The sequence below is a fragment of the Crinia signifera genome, chromosome 4 (genome assembly GCF_055691185.1).
Source record: "Crinia signifera chromosome 4, ASM5569118v1, whole genome shotgun sequence".
In the NCBI taxonomy this organism is placed as follows: Eukaryota; Metazoa; Chordata; class Amphibia; order Anura; family Myobatrachidae; genus Crinia; species Crinia signifera.
The window spans coordinates 211167548-211186165 of record NC_139220.1 but is presented as its reverse complement, the minus strand read 5'-3'; the positions used below and the strand labels follow the sequence as shown (position 1 = coordinate 211186165).

Below are 18618 nucleotides of genomic sequence, written 5' to 3'. Positions count from 1 at the left end.
AGGGAAGGTTGGATGGCAGTTGATCAGTCCTAAAATGGACATTTTTAATGTCATCCATAGGGAAAAGCAGGCTATCCCAGGTTCAGTGTAAACGGCGCAGACCTGAGTCACAGTGCTGTGTGTAGGAAGCTGGGTCCAATCCTGGAAACTCCCGTATTCAAAGACGGGTACGACCAGAGATTTTGGTGTAAAAGGGGTATATTAGTTACAAGAGAAAGCAATAAAAAAAACAGAACAAGTGTTACCAACAGCAGCTCCCCCTACCCTGCAGCGGCACACTCTCCGCACCACCATAGTTACGGCTCTGCCTCATACAGTACATTACTCCCGTGAAAGCCACACTGCGGGTACACAGCTCTGATCACGCTGATGGAAGGGTAAATGCATGAGCTTGTGCAGGGTACATCCGCACACAGCTCATCAGCGTGCGGATGCTACGCACGGCATCAGGCACCGGGCTCTCTTTCCGTCAGCCACAACATACATGCACCTCCAGGAGAAAAGTGACTTGCGAGTCACTCACTTCCACTGGCACCGGTGGAGAACAGAGGCGTCCCTAGTATATGACGTCGACGTGAGCGCCGCCTCTCTCTAGCGCTTTTGATAGGTTCTGCTGATTACCACGTGACACAGCTGTCGAAAGGCTGCTCCGGTTGGTTGGTGTCCCCACACTACCCATCATGCCCCCGACTCTGCCGGTGATTGTGTATGGTTGTATACAAACATTGATTGTATAGTATACGAAATCCGGGAACAGGAGGCTGCGGAGTGCCAGCAATCTTTCTCCATACTGATTGCAGCACAGGGACATGAGCTAGCTGTAATCACATTTTTATTTCATTTATTGGAAGGTAAGTGGTTTCAGTGACAGCTGCCAGTGTGTGTGTGTATTTATTGACTGAGTCTACAGAAAACGTGTATGTGGATTTCTGAAGTTGTTATGCTAATAGATGTCTGTGATGGTACCCTTTATGCATCATCATAAAGTTATACCACGATGTCTGCTGCGGTTCTGGTATATTAGATCTATAATGTCTAGGTCGACCACTATTGGTCGACAGTGCAAAGTTCGACATGGTCAAAAGGTCGACATTCACATTAAATACCGTCTGTTGGCTCAAAGTTTTGTACAAAATCCATGCCGACCTTTTGACTGTCGACCAATAGTGGTCGACGTTATGACTGTCGACCTAGATATAATCTATCATGAGTTCGGATACCGTCTGCTCCATACAGTTAGTGCATAATAGGACAATGAAGTACTTTGCATTACTCTGAATTATTTATACATTTTATTCGGTACTTGTTTCCTAGCACGGCCACAACGATCATAATCGCGGTCATCGGGGGTAAAATCGGGGCCATCGCGGGCATCGCATGCGCAAAAAAATCGGGTGCGATGGGCCAGACGCGATGCCCGCGATTTCCCCATAGAGAACAATGTTAAATGCCTCAATTTACCCGCGATGACCACGATTTCCCATAGGAAACAATGTTAAATGGCTCAATTTACCCAAATTATCATAGGAACAATGGTAAATGGGCCAAAAACACCCCAGAACATTGAAATGTCCCCCCAAAAGTATTTTACGCCACCACGTGATCAACGTGAACCCGAAGCGTGGCGAGCGCAGCGAGCCCGCAAGGGGCGGCGGTACGCGTCCTCCGACCTTTTCATACCCCCACTATCCACTAGGGCGTAGAGTGAGAATAGAATAGTGTGGCGAGCGCAGCGAGCCACCGAGCCCGAAGCGTGGCGAGCGCACGCGGATACCTGTGAAGCCCGCGAAGGGACGCGTTTACCTGTGAAGGTATCCGCGTCCCCTCGTGGGGCTCGCCACGCTTCGGGCTCGGTGGCTCGCTGCGCTCGCCACACTATTCTAGTCTCACTCCACGCCCTTGTGGATAGTGGGGGTATGAAAAGGTCGGAGGACGCGTACCGACGCCCCTCGCGCACTCGCTGCGCTCGTCACGCTTCGGGTTCACGTTCATCGCGGGGTGGCGTGAACTACTTTTGGGGGGACATTTCACTGGTCAGGGTTTTTTTTGGGGCTTTCTGGCCCATTTACCATTGTTCCCTATGATGATTTGGGTAAATTGACCCATTTAACATTGTTTCCAATGGGAAATCGGGGTCATCGCGGGTAAATTGAGGCATTTAACATTGTTCCCTATGGGGAAATCGCGGCCATCGCGGGTGGACCATTTAAGCATTTTTAGGCGCACACGACGCGACCGACCCGATTTTTCAATGCATTTCAATGGAAAAATCGGGGGCATCGCGTCAGTCGCGTCGCAGGCCACTAAAATTACCCCCGATGGCCAAGATTTGTGGCCATGCTAGGAAACAAGTACCTTTTATTCTAATTGTTTTCTAAAGCATACACTGGCATTTTATGATTATTTTTTTTTGGCACTGTTATCAAGCTGCTTATGAATTTGGAAACACCATTGTGTGGCATATTATCAAATGAAAGCAGTACCAGATTGGTATAAGAATAAGTTATGCTTTGAAGAAGAATTAAATGCAAACGTGTTCACATAATGGTCGGTGTACACATTTAGAGGATTTGCTATCACTATTTAGCTATAGCCTTGGGTCCAAACGTTTGCCCTTCTAATTTAAATATATGTTATGTCAACATTTGCAGTGTCAGCAGAAGGCCCAGGTGCAGAGATGATGTCAACATAGTTAAAATATTGACATTAATATAGTGAATATCCGATGTCAACATTTCCATGAGGTTAGGGTTGCCATTAGGGTTAGAGACAGAATGACTACAAAAACAGTATATAGACATTTTTACAATGTTGATATGTTCAAAGTGAACATATATTTCTGGAAGCTGACAGAGCGATACTATAGCAGTGATTGTAATTGTTACCATGTAAAGTTGTTTGTCAACATTCTTGAAACTATTTTGCATTTTTTTATTAAGCCATAATATAAATTCCAGCAGCTGTGGACTGTGCCTGGGTAACTAAATAACATATGATCAGTGAAGATTAAACAATTAGTTTATGTCTGTGGGAAAAGAAAGCATTACTATTTGTTTAATAACTTTTAGAATATACAGGTTGAGTATCCCGTATCCGAATATCCGTTATCCGAATTATACCGAAAACCATACATTCCAGAAAGTGAATTTTTTTTTTTTTTGCTAAAAACTCACTGGGGACATTTGTAACAGCACTACTGGTGACATGATATGTAACTGGCATTATATATGTGCAAGGCAATGACTGCTTGGCATTCAAATTCAATATCTGAGATAGTACACAAATTTTGTTTCATGTTTTGAAACCTTGTTTTTTGAACAAATAAAATATATTTGTGTGTATTTCATGTTTTTGATGTGTTTATACAGCATACATGCAAGATACTTCAAAATACATCATTGAAATATTAAAGTATTCTGAAATACGGAATAATCCGTTATCCAAAATTCTCCTGGTCCCGAGCATTTTGGATACGGGATACTCAACCTGTATTGTAAATACGACATGCAACTAATACCTATTTGTCTATGGCATGCCAACTTCTAATTTCTTGTTTTTTATTTTCTAAAGGACTTGGTGCCATTTTCTTGATATGACTCAACAGGGACCTGACAGAACATTTGTCAGAAAATGTAAACAATCAAAAATATACAAAACAAGAAAGTCCCTGAAGGTGAGACATGAAAAGATGGAGCCTTTTTTAGAAAGTTGCTGTTTGCAGATATTGTCAGGAAAAGGGTACCAGTCTTTTGTTCTGTATTTCAGAAACCAGTGTTGTTTGAAGATGTGGCCATCTATTTCTCTGAGGAGGAATGGAGCTGTTTAGATGAAAATCAGAAGAATCTCTACAAGAATGTTATGCTAGAAAACTATCATGCTCTCAGATCACTTGGTAAGTGTGTGTTATACATCTTCTAAACCAGGGGTTCCCAATCTTTTTTGAATCATGGCACCCTAGAGTATCAAAAAATTTTCATGGCACCCCTAGGCCCCCCAAAAATGAATTCGATTGGGTTTATATGCGATTCTTAGGGTCATTTATGTGGTAAAGGGCAGGATTTGCATCTGTTTGTACACATATTTCATGATAGGCAGCCACCAGCACTGGTTTTGCCCATAAAAATTAACCATAAATAGTTTGAACTGGTCCTGGACCACCAACCTGGGGCACCCCTGCAAGTGTCCTGAGGCACCCCAGGGAGCCACGGCACACAGTTTGGGAACCACTGTTCTAAACCAATCTATTTCATAATCCTGTAAAGCAAAATCTCTGAGCCAGCTTCAAAATGTAGGCCTCGTCCCCAACTAAAATATATGAAAACCTCTATAGAACACCACACATGACCCTTTCAATGCCCATCAGTCTTGCTCCACATGTCATCAGACCCCGCCACATGCCCATCTCTTGTATCCAGTTCACAATATGCCACACACTAGGGCCCAATTTTTTTAGTATGTACCACAGTAGGACCCCAAACTCAAAGTATGCCACAGAATAGTGCCCCAGTACATGGTATGCCACACCATAGTGCCCCCAGTTAACAACTTATAGGAGGAGAACACCGACTGCTCTGGAAAGTAGAGCCCAATTGATGTTCAAGCAGAGCTAGATTACATTTCCGCTATACTTTATGACTGAAATCTGTTTAGTGGCTTTAGTAGCTAGCATGAAGGGGGAGGTGATTTGTTCAGATACTCTTTCCCCTTTAGCGGATAAGCCAAGAGGCTTGTCTATTTAGGTTTTGATAAAACTGGGTCAATTAGGATTTTGTAAAACAGGAAATTCCACCATTTGCTCCAGATGCTAAACAGATGGAGACATTTCAAAAAGTTAAATGGACTCTGTCACAAGCCACCACCAGCCATTGTGGGACCCGCCTCCAGACTCCCTTCGTAACGCTGCCGCTACTATCCAAAGGCCGGCTGTAGTGGGAGCACGAGCCGTTCTCCCCTCTCCTCTTACTTAGTTCCTCCCTTTCCCCAAGTTTTCCAGGCCCTGGCTTGAGGGAGGGAAGGAGGAGCAGGGGCAGACACAGGCACTTCTCTCTGCAGCATTATTGACCACGTAGTCCGGTAGGGGAAAAAACAACAACATTGAGCTGCTGTAGCTCAATTTTAATTAATCTTAAATTGTTAGACAACTCAGTCAGCCAATATCCACCCCTGGCCTGGCTGTGCTTATATGTCTACATTGCAGCATAACACACACACACACACTGGCACAAGGTAAATCAGTCTCTGTTATACATCAGATCTGTATTTGTATGTAATGCTGCAATGTGGGCACATAAGCACAGCCTGGCCTGGATATGGGATGGCTGAGCTAAGAAGCTAAGATTAAATGAAGTTGAGCGCAAATATAGTGGATCTATACAATTCCCAGCAGTCAAAAGAAAGACATCGTCATCCTGTTATGGAGAATCCTAACAGGGGCTCCCTACTTACCCTAACCCTCTCCCCCTAAAACCCAAACCCTCTCATTACACTCCCCCCCCCCCCCGTCTACCCTGGTACCCTGAACCTAACTGCCCCCGCTAGTGCCTAAACCTAACACACACCCCCCTCCAAGCAGCCTAACCTTCCCCTTCCCGCAGCCTAACCTTAAAACCCACTAGTGTATAAACCTAACCCACCCCGGCATATTTATGTTTGGGATGCCAGCTGTTGGTATTGTGGGGTTGGCATCCTGTTGTATTTTCAGTTCTGGCACTGGTGTTCTGACAGCTGTCGGGATGCCAGTGTCCGTATACTGAATACCGGCATCTTGACCACATACCCAAATATAGAATGTGCTAGTGCAAATATATTATTTATATACTGTACTAGAGCATTCTAGAGATATTCCAAACTTTGTAGCATTGTAGCTCTCTATGCTGGTGTAGACTTAGCCAATGATTTTTCATGCACTCATGCTTTGATTTTGGTAGTAGGTAATGTTAGTCACAGGGAATCTGGTTCTATTACTTTTGTGGTTTAGATCCTGCTTATTATGGCACTAGATTTCTATGATGTTTGTCAGAATTTATTCAACATTTGACATGTTAATGCTCACTTTATTTAAACAGAGGATTGTGGTTTATTTTCTTCTAAAATATATTACCACATTTTCTTTTGTAATAATATATTCCCCACTGTCGGCACAGGGGTATTCTGTGTTCTTGGCTGTGACCTTGGTGGGCCAGTGGAGGGTGCTGGATACTGGAAGCTTGGGCCTCTGATGAGTTGAGAATTGATAGAGCAGGATGAGAGATTATGACACACAAGGGAGCAGCTGGGACAGGGTGTTGACCAAACAGGAGCACAGGGTCTAACCCGCTGGTGGTTTTCGCCAGGGAGTTCTGCAAAGGAATTTGGAGTTCGCTGTGCACGACGAGTGGTCACGGCCCTCTGCCCTGCTCTCCTAAACACAGCTAACTGTTGTGGTTGTCTTTGACTCACTAGGATGTGCAAACTGGAGGTCTTGGAAGAACTGGTAACCGATGATGCACTATTGGTCTGGCAACCGATGGTAAGAGGTTAGCTTTGGAGCTGGTGATGACAGGTGTCAGTCTGAGAACTGAGATAGATGGTCTGGCCTGGGAGCCAGAGGAGGTATATTGGCCTGGGAGCCAAGGGGGACAAATATCGGTCAGGGTTTCCGATGGTAACGACTATTGGTCTGTGAACTGTTGGTATGGTTCTTCTGCCTGGGAGCCGGTGTTGGTGTTAGCGGTCTGGGAACAAATGATAGACTTATTGGACTGGGACCGATGGTGAGATTATCGGTTTGAGAACTCATGGTAATGCAATGGTGGTCCACTGCTTGGAGAATCCTGGGCTGTGCAACATATACTTCAGATGGATAGCTGTGGATGATATTCAGCAGAAATGGATCTGGCAGCAGGAGGAAACCCGAGAAGCAGGTATGCAGCAGCTGGACACAGGAGCACAGGTATTCAGGAGCAGGAATAAACCTGGAGGTCTTGGAAGCTGACTGGAGGAATCACAGGGAACAGACAATTGTTCAAGGCAAGGTAGCAGGTGATTGGCTGCTGGCCGCAGCAGCAATTAAGCCAGAACCAATAAGTGAATTTCCTGTATTCATTTGGAGTCAGCTGATACCGGGTGTCATGGTGGCACCCATGCAGTGTGGGACCGGAGGGGACCACCTGGTAGTCTGGAGGTGACTACAGGGAATGACATCGAGACATCCTGCCATGAACTTCGTCCGAGGCGCAGGATACACTAGCGTGCTGATAGGTGGTGCATGCGCACACCGCGATTCCTGACACTCACAGTCTTATATTGATTGTAAAGATATATGCACATCTGCCATAACATTAAACCCACTAATAAGTGATGTATTTAACCCTGATTATCTTGTTATAATGGAACCTGCCTAGGAAAAGAATATATCCAGCAGTAAGTGAACACTCAGGGTCTTATTCTAGTTCACTCTTTCTGACAAAATCCTTCTTAGATGGACAAAACCATGTGCACTGCAGGTGGGGCAGATTTTACTTGTGCAGAGAGAATTAGATTTGGGTGGGGTTTTACTTCAAAGTGAGATCTATATTGCAGTGTAAAAAGAAAAAGCAGCCAGTATTTACTCCGCACAGAAACAAAATAACTCACCCAAATCTAATTCTCTGTGCACGTTTTACATATGCCCCCCTGCAGTGCACATGGTTTTGAAAAAGGGAAAAGGGGGGACATGATAGAAACTTTCAAATATATCAAGGGTTTTAACAAGGTACAGGTGGGAGACATTCTTCACAGGAAGATGAGCAACAGAACACAAGAATATGCTCTGAAACTAGAGGTAGGAAGATTCAGGGGAAATTTGAGGAAGAATTACTACACAAAAAGAGTAGTAGATAAGTGGAATAGCCTCCCATCAGAGGTGGTAGGGGCAAATACAGTAAAGCAGTTTAAACATGCTTGGGATAGGCATATTGATATCCTTACTAAGAAATAAGGATCAAATATGGTTTGAGGTAACATGTTTAAAAAAGGGGAAGACCAGATGGGCCAAGTGGTTCTTATCTGCTGTCAACTTCTTAGTTTCTATGTAAGATGGCATGGTCTTATAAATCATGTTTTTTTTTCCATCATGTAGATTACTGTGTGTAAGTTCAACATTTAGCTGGGGAAGAGATGACACCAGCTTTCACTTTTGCATGAAGGCAAGCCAGCAAAAGGCAGTGAGATGCTCCAGGCATTGTTCTGCTGTGAAACCTTGGCATTCATGTGGTCACGGTCCAGTGTGAATTGCAACCCGGGACACGGCTGCTCACCTGTTTGGGCGCATTGGTCCCTGAATCTCATCAGCGTACGGCTGGTGAGGTCTGGCGGACAGTAGTCACAAACTGCAGCTTGTTGTATGTTCGTTCTGGTGAAGAGTCTTCCAGCCGGCTCAAGGTGGTTCACATGATGCCTAGTGATCAGCGCTACTTCTAACCTTTGCTTATTATCACTGACCAATGAAAGCCCTCCCAAGGGGTTAAGATCCCTTCTCTGGATATCTTCCTCACTTGGACAACTTCCTCCATTGCTTACCAGGAGGGTCTGCTGTACTATGGCTTCCGGATGCTAGCTAGTATCCAGTGGATATTACCAACCAGTTCCTGAGAGCTACTTATTCGCTATCCGGTATCCAGCTGATTCGGTCATCTAGTTGCTGAGTGCTATTCTCCCACTATCCAGTATCCAGCTGACTTTGTCACCAATCACTGAGAGTGATCCAGTAGGTAACCGGTACCCAGCTGCTGTGTGCAAGCTATATGCTAATTGGTTTCCTGTGGCTGTCAGTTGCTCATGTCTTCTACTGACCATTCGGTAGTCAGCCACAGTGTGCCTGCCGGTTCAGTATCCCCGGATCATGTTACCTCGACAAAGCCAGGCGTGTTTTGTTCAGAATTCCTGGAACCAGTTATTTGCCCAAGTGGCAACCTTTAGTTTTCATTATTGCCAAGTCAAGCTATTCAGTTTATCCAGTATCCTGTTGTACTTGCCAAGTCCGGGATTCTTAAATTATTTTGGCATCCCCGGATTCTGTTATTACAAGTTATTCCAGAATTCTCGGATTCGGTTATTTCTAGTTTTTTGAGAATCCCCGTACTCAGTTGCTATCTTAGTCCAGCACCTCCGAATTCAGTATTCATTCAGAGACCTTGAAATACTCAGACACTCTTACCTACACCAAAGCTCCCGGGGGTCCCTGGTGAACACCCCTGGGCAGTTAGACTCCGTGCCCATGTCCAGGAGTTCTTCCAATGTCCATGTTAACTGGAATATGTGCAGACATTATATCCGCCCAGCTACATTTTCTGTATCACAGTCTCTTAAGTCCAACACCTGGGGTAGATCCACAAAAAACACCTAGGGTGACATTAACTTTGACATGTACCACCTACCTGAACATTATTGTAGACCAAGTACACCCCTTCATGGAAACTCTTTTAGCAGGATCAGGCCATGTTGAGACAATTGTTCAAAACCATCAACTCTTTGTTATGTTCCACAAACCATTTTGGTTTGTGGAACATAACAAAGAGTTGAAGGTTTTGTGTTAAGATCTGCTGTTAACATTTTGGTGCCAAACATTTTAGGGTACCCAGTCCCCTTTCCACTTGGATTTGTTTGTTTTACACCTGACGACTTTGCTGCGTTGCCTTGATAAAGGTCCATGCAAGGACCAAAACGTTGGCAGGCCTTTCCTCTATGGAATAAAACGTATTTTTTGACTGCATTTGAACTAACTACTACAGACTGGCGAGTGCTGTTTTTCCCATACCTGGGATCATTGGTATTACATTGGCAGGGCTGCTTTATTGTGGTACTCTGTAAACGGCATCCCAGCATAATAATTATACACACAAGATTCCACCACACTCGCCATTCCTAGGATTGGGGTGCACACCTGCACTCGCCATCCCAGAGTCATTAGCAGATAGTGGAATACTGCAGACAGCGATATTATTTATGCAAGTTTGTAATGTGCTTGAATTCTGTAATACCATGAATACTGAAGTAGTAAAGTGCTAAATACATCAAAATAAATGGCGTGTCATTATTTTCAGGCTATGTTAATGGAAAGCCAAAGATAGTCTCAAAAATTCAACATGGGGAGAAACCTTGTGTGCGAGTTCAAATTCAGCCGAAGAATCATCCGTGTTTTGCAAAAGGTAAATAAATGTATGTATGTGTGTGTGTGTGTGTGTGTGTGTGTGTGTGTGTGTGTTTGTGGGGGGTTGTGGGGGGGAGGGGGGAGTGTAATACAAATATAATTATTTTTATTTTAATAACAATGTTTAAGTCTAATCTAATTTCCAAATAAAATATACCATGACAAGTCTGCCTTGTGCAGTTTTTATCTCCCATCTGTTGTACAAAACTGTATTGTAGCTGGCAGTCAGATAATCTGCATCTTTACCTTCGCTGTTTAATATTTTAAAGGGAATATGATGATCTAGCTATATAAAATGGTTTATTGTCCTCTATAAATGTAGCAAAGTATGGGAGAATCTGTATGGGAGTTACTATGTATGGACTCGAGTGAAATAGTTCTAGTATTCTACAATTAAATAGCTCTCAGAAATTATGGTATTTATTCCATAATTTGTCCTCCTGAAATGTTATGGGGACTATAATAATGTCACAGCAAAAAAACCTCATTATAAACTAAAGTGCAGTCAAAGATCATATAGATCTATATTTCATTTAGTTTGGCACTTCCTGCCAACAGTTTACTACTTAGGTTTAGGTTGTCCTGTTTTGGATTAGGATGTTTAGCTATAACTGGATTAGGCATCTTTCTAAAAATATCACGAGTACTATACGAGGTCTTGCCCGGAACAGCTATTCCTAACAAAGCTCTAATCTTGTGAATAAATAGAGGATTGCCACAGGCATTCTAGAGTAAACAGCCTTTAACCCTGTTTAAAAAAAAAAAAAAAAAAAAATATATATATATATATATATATATATATATATATATATATATATATATATATATATATAATGCAAACAGAACGTGCGGCACTCGGAGACTACGACTTGGTGAAAACAAGTGGAAAAATTTAATGCCAGATCTACGTTTCGGGGTCGAATCACCCCTTCATCAGGTGATTCGACCCCGAAACGTAGATCTGGCATTAAATTTTTCCACTTGTTTTCACCAAGTCGTAGTCTCCGAGTGCCGCACGTTCTGTTTGCATCATATACCACGCTCCTGAAGGGAGCGATCAAGAGGGCACCGGAGCAAGGAAGTCCTTGGGGACACACAGAGTGCCGGAGTATTGCCTCCCAATATATATATATATATATATATATATATATATATATATATATATATATATATATATATATATATATATATATATATATATATATATATATATTTTTTTACTGTACATGAGTTTAGGCGTGATTCACTTAACACTTTAATGCAAATTGTTCTCTATCAGTGGGTATCTCTTGCACTGCTGTGAACAAACATCCTAGCAGGCCCTTCCTCATTTTTACAATGCCCTAAACAGCAAAACTGTAGCAAGGCATGTTGGTATGTGTAAGTACCATTGCTTGCCCAATCTTGGCCTGTATGATTATTTTTTTTTTTTTAATACAGGTTTAGCTTTCATGAATATCTTAATTGATGCAGACTTCAAACTGTGTTTAGTTATGTCACTGTGCTTGTAAGACCAAAAAATGATATATTTTAGATCACATAAACATCATTAAGATGTAATTGTGTTTCACCATCTTATTATATTGCTCTTTGCAATTGGAAGCATAAATAATAAAACAAGACAGACCGATAAGGCCCTGCTGGCAAGCTTAAAAGCTATTACATGGGTAATTCCATAATCTAAATTTGTGACCTGAGATAATCCATAGATTTATAGTACAGGTTGAGTATCCCTTATCCAAAATGCTCGGGACCTGAAGAATTTTGGATAAAGGATTATTCTGTATTTTGGAATATTTTTATATTTTAATGAGGTATCTTGAGGACCGGAAAAATAAGAAAAGTACTAACCGAGAGTTAGTATAGAGCGTTTATGGGAGTAGTCAGCTCCCTAAAAGATCAAGGTAAATAAAAATAGCAAAAAATGCAGCGCTAGTGTTGTCAATTAAATCAATGAAATTATTTATTTCAATATTAAATATAAAAATAAATTATAAACCACATAATTTTAAAAACAGTAAATGAATGATTGATTGGACCCAATGGTTATAGTCACCACTGATGGATATTTTGACCTGCACTGATCCAAATGTGGGTTGGAGTCCTGATTAGCCACTTAATAGGATCCTGATAGAGTTGAAATGAACTACAACCGAAGGCACAAGGTGTAATTGGCCAAGTCGGGAGTCTTCACTGCTGCGAGTGGTCAGGTGTCCATATCCAATAGGGCGAGGGACCTCCAAAAAACGACCAATGTCCGATCTGATTTATCAGCAGGTTGGCGATTGTCCTTTGGTGTAGAGGAATAGTCTTTGAGCCAATGGGTCCAAAAAGCAACAAGCACCAACGCGTTTCGCAGTGCTACTGGCTGCTTTATCCAGGTGTCACTCCATGTCTCTGAGTTCCATTTTTATACCCTGCTCACTTCCTTACTTATTTGCATAATTCATGATTTTTTTGTGTAAAAATAAACAAATTCATACAACTTACTCGGAGGCAATAGAACACTAAAAATAAATTCACTAGGAATTCATAAAACACAATTTTCTAGACAAATACAAGGAAATAATAAAATTAAATCGATTTATGAACCTTTTCACTTCCGGGTCATGTCCATGTACTCATAACTCCTCAATAGGAGCTTATATATTCCGCAGATCGCTTTATTAGGAACTTGTTTGGTGGGGTAGATCAGTGTAATGTTTACCGATATGATGTGATCGGCGTTTCCATGCTTACTATACTGTTTATTCCGGAAGTGACGTTATGCTCCCCACAGGGGTCGCACGTACGTCATCTCCGGGATCCCATTAAGTGGCTAATAAGGACACCATCCCACATTTGGATCAGTGCAGGTCAAAATATCCATCACCGGTGACTATAACCATTGGGTCCAATCAATCATTCATTTACTGTTTTTAAAATTGTGTGGTTTATAATTTATTTTTATATTTAGTATTAAAATAAATAATCTTGAGGACCGGACCTATGTGTAAACACAAAATGTTGCATAAACACATGAAATACACACAAATATATATTTGTGCATGAAACATTAACAAAGTTTGTGTACTATCTCAGGCACTGCATTTGAATGCTAAGCAATCATGTCCTTACACATATTTAGTACCAGTTACATATAGTTACAGATCATGTCCCCAGTAGTGCCAGGTACGTATCATGTATCCAGTAGTGCCAGTTAAATATCATGTATCCGGTAGTGCCAGTTACATATCATGTCTCCGGTAGTAGTGACAGGTACAGATGTCCCCAGTAGTACAGGTACATATCATGTCCCCAATAGTGCCAGGTACATATCATGTCCCCAATAGTGCCAGGTACATATCATGTCCCCAATAGTGCCAGGTACATATCATGTCTCCAATAGTGCCAGGTACATATCATGTCTTCAGTAGTGCCAGGTACAAATCATGTTTCCAGTAGTGCCAGGTACAGATGTCCCCAGTAGTGCCAGTTTCATATCATATCCCCAGTAGTGCCAGTTTCATATCATATCCCCAGTAGTGCCAGGTACAGATGTCCCCAGTAGTGCCAGGTGCAGATGCCCCCGGTAGTGCCAGTTACATATCATGTCACCAATAGTAGCAGGTACATATCATGTCTCCAGAAGTGGCAGGTCCAGATGTCCCCAGTAGTGCCAGTTACATATCATGTCCCCAATAGTGCCAGGTACATATCATGTCTCCAGTAGTGCCAGGTACAGATGTCCTCAGTAGTGCCAGGTACAAATCATGTCTCCAGTAGTGCCAGGTACAGATGTCCCCAGTAGTGCCAGTTTCATATCATAACCCCAGTAGTGCCAGGTACAGATGTCCCCAGTAGTGCCAGGTACAGATGTCCCCAGTAGTGCCAGGTACAGATGCCCCCAGTAGTGCCAGGTGCAGATTCCCCCGGTAGTGCCAGTTACATATCATGTCACCAATAGTGCCAGGTACATATCATGTCTCCAGTAGTGCCAGGTACAGATGTCCTCAGTAGTGCCAGGTACAAATCATGTCTCCAGTAGTGCCAGGTACAGATGTCCCCAGTAGTGCCAGTTTCATATCATATCCCCAGTAGTGCCAGGTACAGATGTCCCCAGTAGTGCCAGGTACAGATGCCCCCAGTAGTGCCAGGTGCAGATGCCCCCGGTAGTGCCAGTTACATATCATGTCACCAATAGTGCCAGGTACATATCATGTCTCCAGAAGTGGCAGGTCCAGATGTCCCCAGTAGTGCCAGTTACATATCATGTCCCCAGTAGTGCCAGTTACATATCATGTCCCCAATAGTGCCAGGTACATATCATGTCTCCAGTAGTGCCAGGTCCAGATGTCCCCAGTAGTGCCAGTTACATATCATGTCCCCAGTAGTGCCAGGTACAGATGTCCTCAGTAGTGCCAGGTACAAATCATGTCTCCAGTAGTGCCAGGTACAGATGTCCCCAGTTGTGCCAGTTTCATATCATATCCCCAGTAGTGCCAGGTACAGATGTCCCCAGTAGTGCCAGGTACAGATGTCCCCAGTAGTGCCAGGTACAGATGTCCCCAGTAGTGCCAGGTACAGATGTCCCCAGTAGTGCCAGGTACAGATGTCCCCAGTAGTGCCAGGTACAGATGTCCCCAGTAGTGCCAGGTACAGATGTCCCCAGTAGTGCCAGGTACAGATGTCCCCAGTAGTGCCAGGTACAGATGTCCCCAGTAGTGCCAGGTACAGATGTCCCCAGTAGTGCCAGGTACAGATGTCCCCAGTAGTGCCAGGTACAGATGTCCCCAGTAGTGCCAGGTACAGATGTCCCCAGTAGTGCCAGGTACAGATGTCCCCAGTAGTGCCAGGTACAGATGTCCCCAGTAGTGCCAGGTACAGATTCCCCCAGTAGTGCCAGGTGCAGATGCCCCCGGTAGTGCCAGTTACATATCCTGTCACCAATAGTGCCAGGTACATATCATGTCTCCAGAAGTGGCAGGTCCAGATGTCCCCAGTAGTGCCAGGTACAGATGTCCCCAGTAGTGCCAGGTATAGATGCCCCCAGTAGTGCCAGGTGCAGATGCCCTCGGTAGTGTCAGTTACATATCATGTCACCAATAGTGCCAGGTACATATCATGTCTCCAGAAGTGGCAGGTCCAGATGTCCCCAGTAGTGCCAGTTACATATCATGTCTCCAGTAGTGCTCTTAGCAAAAAAAAAGTCTAAGGTTTTTTTTTCAATCCTTTCCACTATTTTCGACGGGGGAGATAGCGGCACGCACCTATTCAATGCTGCCTTTCCCGTCAGCATTGAAGAGGCAGATCAACAGAACAGGCCTGACTTTAAAAGCCTGGTTTGCCGTTAATGGCCGTGAATTTTTGCGATCACAGACGAATCTCGTCAAACCACAGCGTCTACACAGACACGCCCCCTTTTTACCTATCGCAAACGGGTAATTGAATCCCACCTTACGGTATGCTGTCGAGCAAAATGAAAATGGGACAGGGTTACGGCTGTCGGGGCGGATCGACAGTCGTGACCTGGGATTGAATACCCCCCTAAATAGTTAAAAAATTAGCATATCGTTAAAAATCACAGTCTAAAATATTAGTCCCATATTTATGGAAATGTTAAGTCTTGTCTAAATTTAAAGTAGTAGTCACTGAGTCAGAAGTATACTAGGAAGGAAGCATCCACCAGAGAGGGACCGCCAAGTGGCGTATACCACTTTTTATTGTCTGTTTTCTATTTTGGTGTTACAAAAGGTATAGACCCCAATGTATACACCCACAGGCAGGTCCCTACTGTAATGTGCTCAATATATTCTATAACCTGTTTCTTGGTAGTGAGAGGGCAACCTGTTTTCTTTTTGAACAGGGATCTATCAGAATGGTGTTTACAACATGTTTTCAGAAGTGTATCATGCCACAATACTAGAACTTTAGTCCAACTGATTGCACACCCATACTTTGTCATCTTGAAAGTGTTCAGTTTGTTTCCTCTGACGCTGCCAGTGTTTATTCATGCTTTTGATAGGGAATTACATATTTTAACATATTAGAATATTTCCATATATTATTTGTATGAACATTTTGTGTTGGGGACATTTCTTCTAAACTTCCAGCTTTGTGTGTCAGCTGTACCTTTCAATTGTATATGCTAATGTTTTCCTTATTATTTCTTAGCTGATCCTCAGGAAGATCTGTATTCATTTCTGAATAAAATAGAAAAACAGATTGTAACTGGTATGGAAGATCCCAAATCCTCAGACAAAATAGAAAAACAAAATGGATCCCGGACTTTGAAGGAAGAAATGTTATCACCGTCATTTAGCAAGGCATCTGTATATAATCTAAGAAGGCGTGCAAAGATAAAGAACACATCTAATTCTGAAGAGGAGGAGAAGCCATTTGAAAACCTAAATCTGAATTTCCCCATATATGAAAATCCTGACCCTGCATTAGCCGAAGCCGCTAAAGTTTGGATACGCAATCTGAAAGTGCCTTCAGGGAAGACCGCCTTTAGTTGCAATGAATGTGGTAAAAACTTTGTTTCTCCCTCCAATTTGATCAGTCACCAGAAGTTCCACACAGGAGACTCTCCTTACGAATGTTCTGAATGTGGGAAGTGTTTCAAACAGAACTGTCTTCTAAGCAGACATCAGATCATACATACAGGTGAAAAGCCCCATGCCTGTAGTGAGTGCAAGAAATGCTTTGCACACAGCTCTAGTTTAATGAAACACCAGCGAATCCACACAGGAGAAAAACCATATAAATGTGCGGAATGTGGGAAGAGATTTAGCCTCAGCACTTATCTTACCGTGCATCAGAGAACTCATACAGGAGAAAGACCATACATATGCAATGAGTGTGGAAAGACCTTTACTCAAGGCTCAACCCTGGTTATTCACGAGCGATCACATACAGGAGAAAAACCGTACGCATGTGCAGAGTGTGGCAAACGTTTCAATCATAGGTCACACCTGGTCACACATCGGAGACTTCACACTGGTGAAAGGCCATATGCCTGCAAGGACTGCGGAAAATCATTCAGGCACAGTTCCCACCTTATAGTGCATGGGAGATCCCACTCAGGAGAGAGGCCGTACACCTGTGACGATTGTGGGAGGAAGTTTGCACAAAGTTCCCAACTTGCAACGCACAAAAAAATCTCACATGGTTAAAAACATGGTACTTGTGTAGTTTCACGGCGCCCGATATATATGGGATGCGATATCGGCCGATATATTGATGCGATTTTGACCTATTCATAACCCCACTATCCACTACGCATGGAGTTGATTTTATATGTTGTGGCGAGCGCAGTAATCTGCGTACGCTCGCCGAGCCCGAAGCGTGGCGAGCGTACGTGGATTACTGTGCCCGCCAGAATATATAAAATCAACTCCATGCGTAGTGGATAGTGGGGTTATGAACAGGTCAAAAGTCACTTCGGATCGCATCGATATTTCGGCCGATATCGCATCTGATATATCAGGCACCGTGAAACTACAAAAGTCCCAAAAACATTATGAAACATTGTCATGTAGTGAAATTTTTAGATATTTGAATACTACATCTGAGTTGTAAATATGTAAAGCAAACTGAATACAGAATATAAAAACAATACAGTGCAATGTCCCGTTGTGCTCCGTATCTCTGGAATTCTCTACCCCTCCCTATTAGACTTGCCACCTCCCTACAAAATCTTAAACGGGCTCTCAAGACCCACTTCTTCATTAAATCCAACCATCTCTCATCCTAACCCTATGTTTATGTTCGCTTCTATCCCAGCTGTGTCACCCCAGTTTGTCTGCCCCTTACCTTTCAGAATGTAAGCTCTAACGAGCAGGGCCCTCTCTCCTCATGTACTTTTCTTAGAATATATCTCTGCCACTGTTATAATTGCATCAGTGTCCGCTGCTGCAACTGTCTTTTCTATTTACCATGTACTTGTCCTAAGTTGCATTTGTATTGTAAATCACAATCTTTCTTGTATTGTTCTTTGCTCATCTATGTATTGTCAGGCATTGCGGAACCCTTGTGGCGCAATATAAATAAATGATGATGATGATAATAATGTCACATTTAACTTTGCTAAAAGGGAAACATAGGAGGAACCAGCGCTGTGGAAATCAATTGCTTGTAGTCAATCTCAACAGTAAAGTCTGCTGCTGCACCTTTAATCCTCAGATGTCTGTTAAGTCCCCAAGCATCGGGGACACACATTATATATGAACTGGGTGATACTTACTATAAGTTTCTCACCCGTGTTCACGTAGCGTTTTCTTTATATGAGGACATCCATGGTGTAATATAAGCTTTTTTTAATTAACACATCCATAAAAAAAGTCACACATAAAAAATCCAGTACAGTCAAGGAGATAAGCGCACAGGAAGCAGGACGCTGTAGCAGAGTGGCTCTCCATCCCGGGAAAGTTGTAATAACGCCGGCCTCCTTGTCCTCACACAGTACGCAA

At 43.0% G+C, this 18618-nt stretch overlaps 1 protein-coding gene across 1 annotated transcript; it reads left to right on the top strand.

The window, feature by feature from the left end:
* The first annotated feature begins 643 nt into the window (after window positions 1-643).
* Window positions 644-17429, top strand: LOC146074958 (uncharacterized). The gene is made up of 5 exons (XM_083183713.1): window positions 644-851; window positions 3571-3673; window positions 3766-3892; window positions 10062-10166; window positions 16322-17429. The coding sequence occupies exons 2-5, from the start codon at window positions 3593-3595 to the stop codon at window positions 17320-17322; spliced, it is 1314 nt and encodes a 437-aa protein (XP_083039839.1). The 5' UTR covers window positions 644-851; window positions 3571-3592; the 3' UTR covers window positions 17323-17429.
* The last annotated feature ends 1189 nt before the right edge of the window (window positions 17430-18618 follow it).

Coding starts and splice junctions, on each gene's coding strand:
- LOC146074958 (XM_083183713.1), top strand. CDS start 3,593: ATGACTCAACAGGGACCTGACAGAACATTTGTCAGAAAATGTAAACAA. Junction 3,674..3,765: donor AAACAAGAAAGTCCCTGAAG/GTGAGACATGAA, acceptor TCTGTATTTCAG/AAACCAGTGTTGTTTGAAGA. Junction 10,167..16,321: donor TCATCCGTGTTTTGCAAAAG/GTAAATAAATGT, acceptor ATTATTTCTTAG/CTGATCCTCAGGAAGATCTG.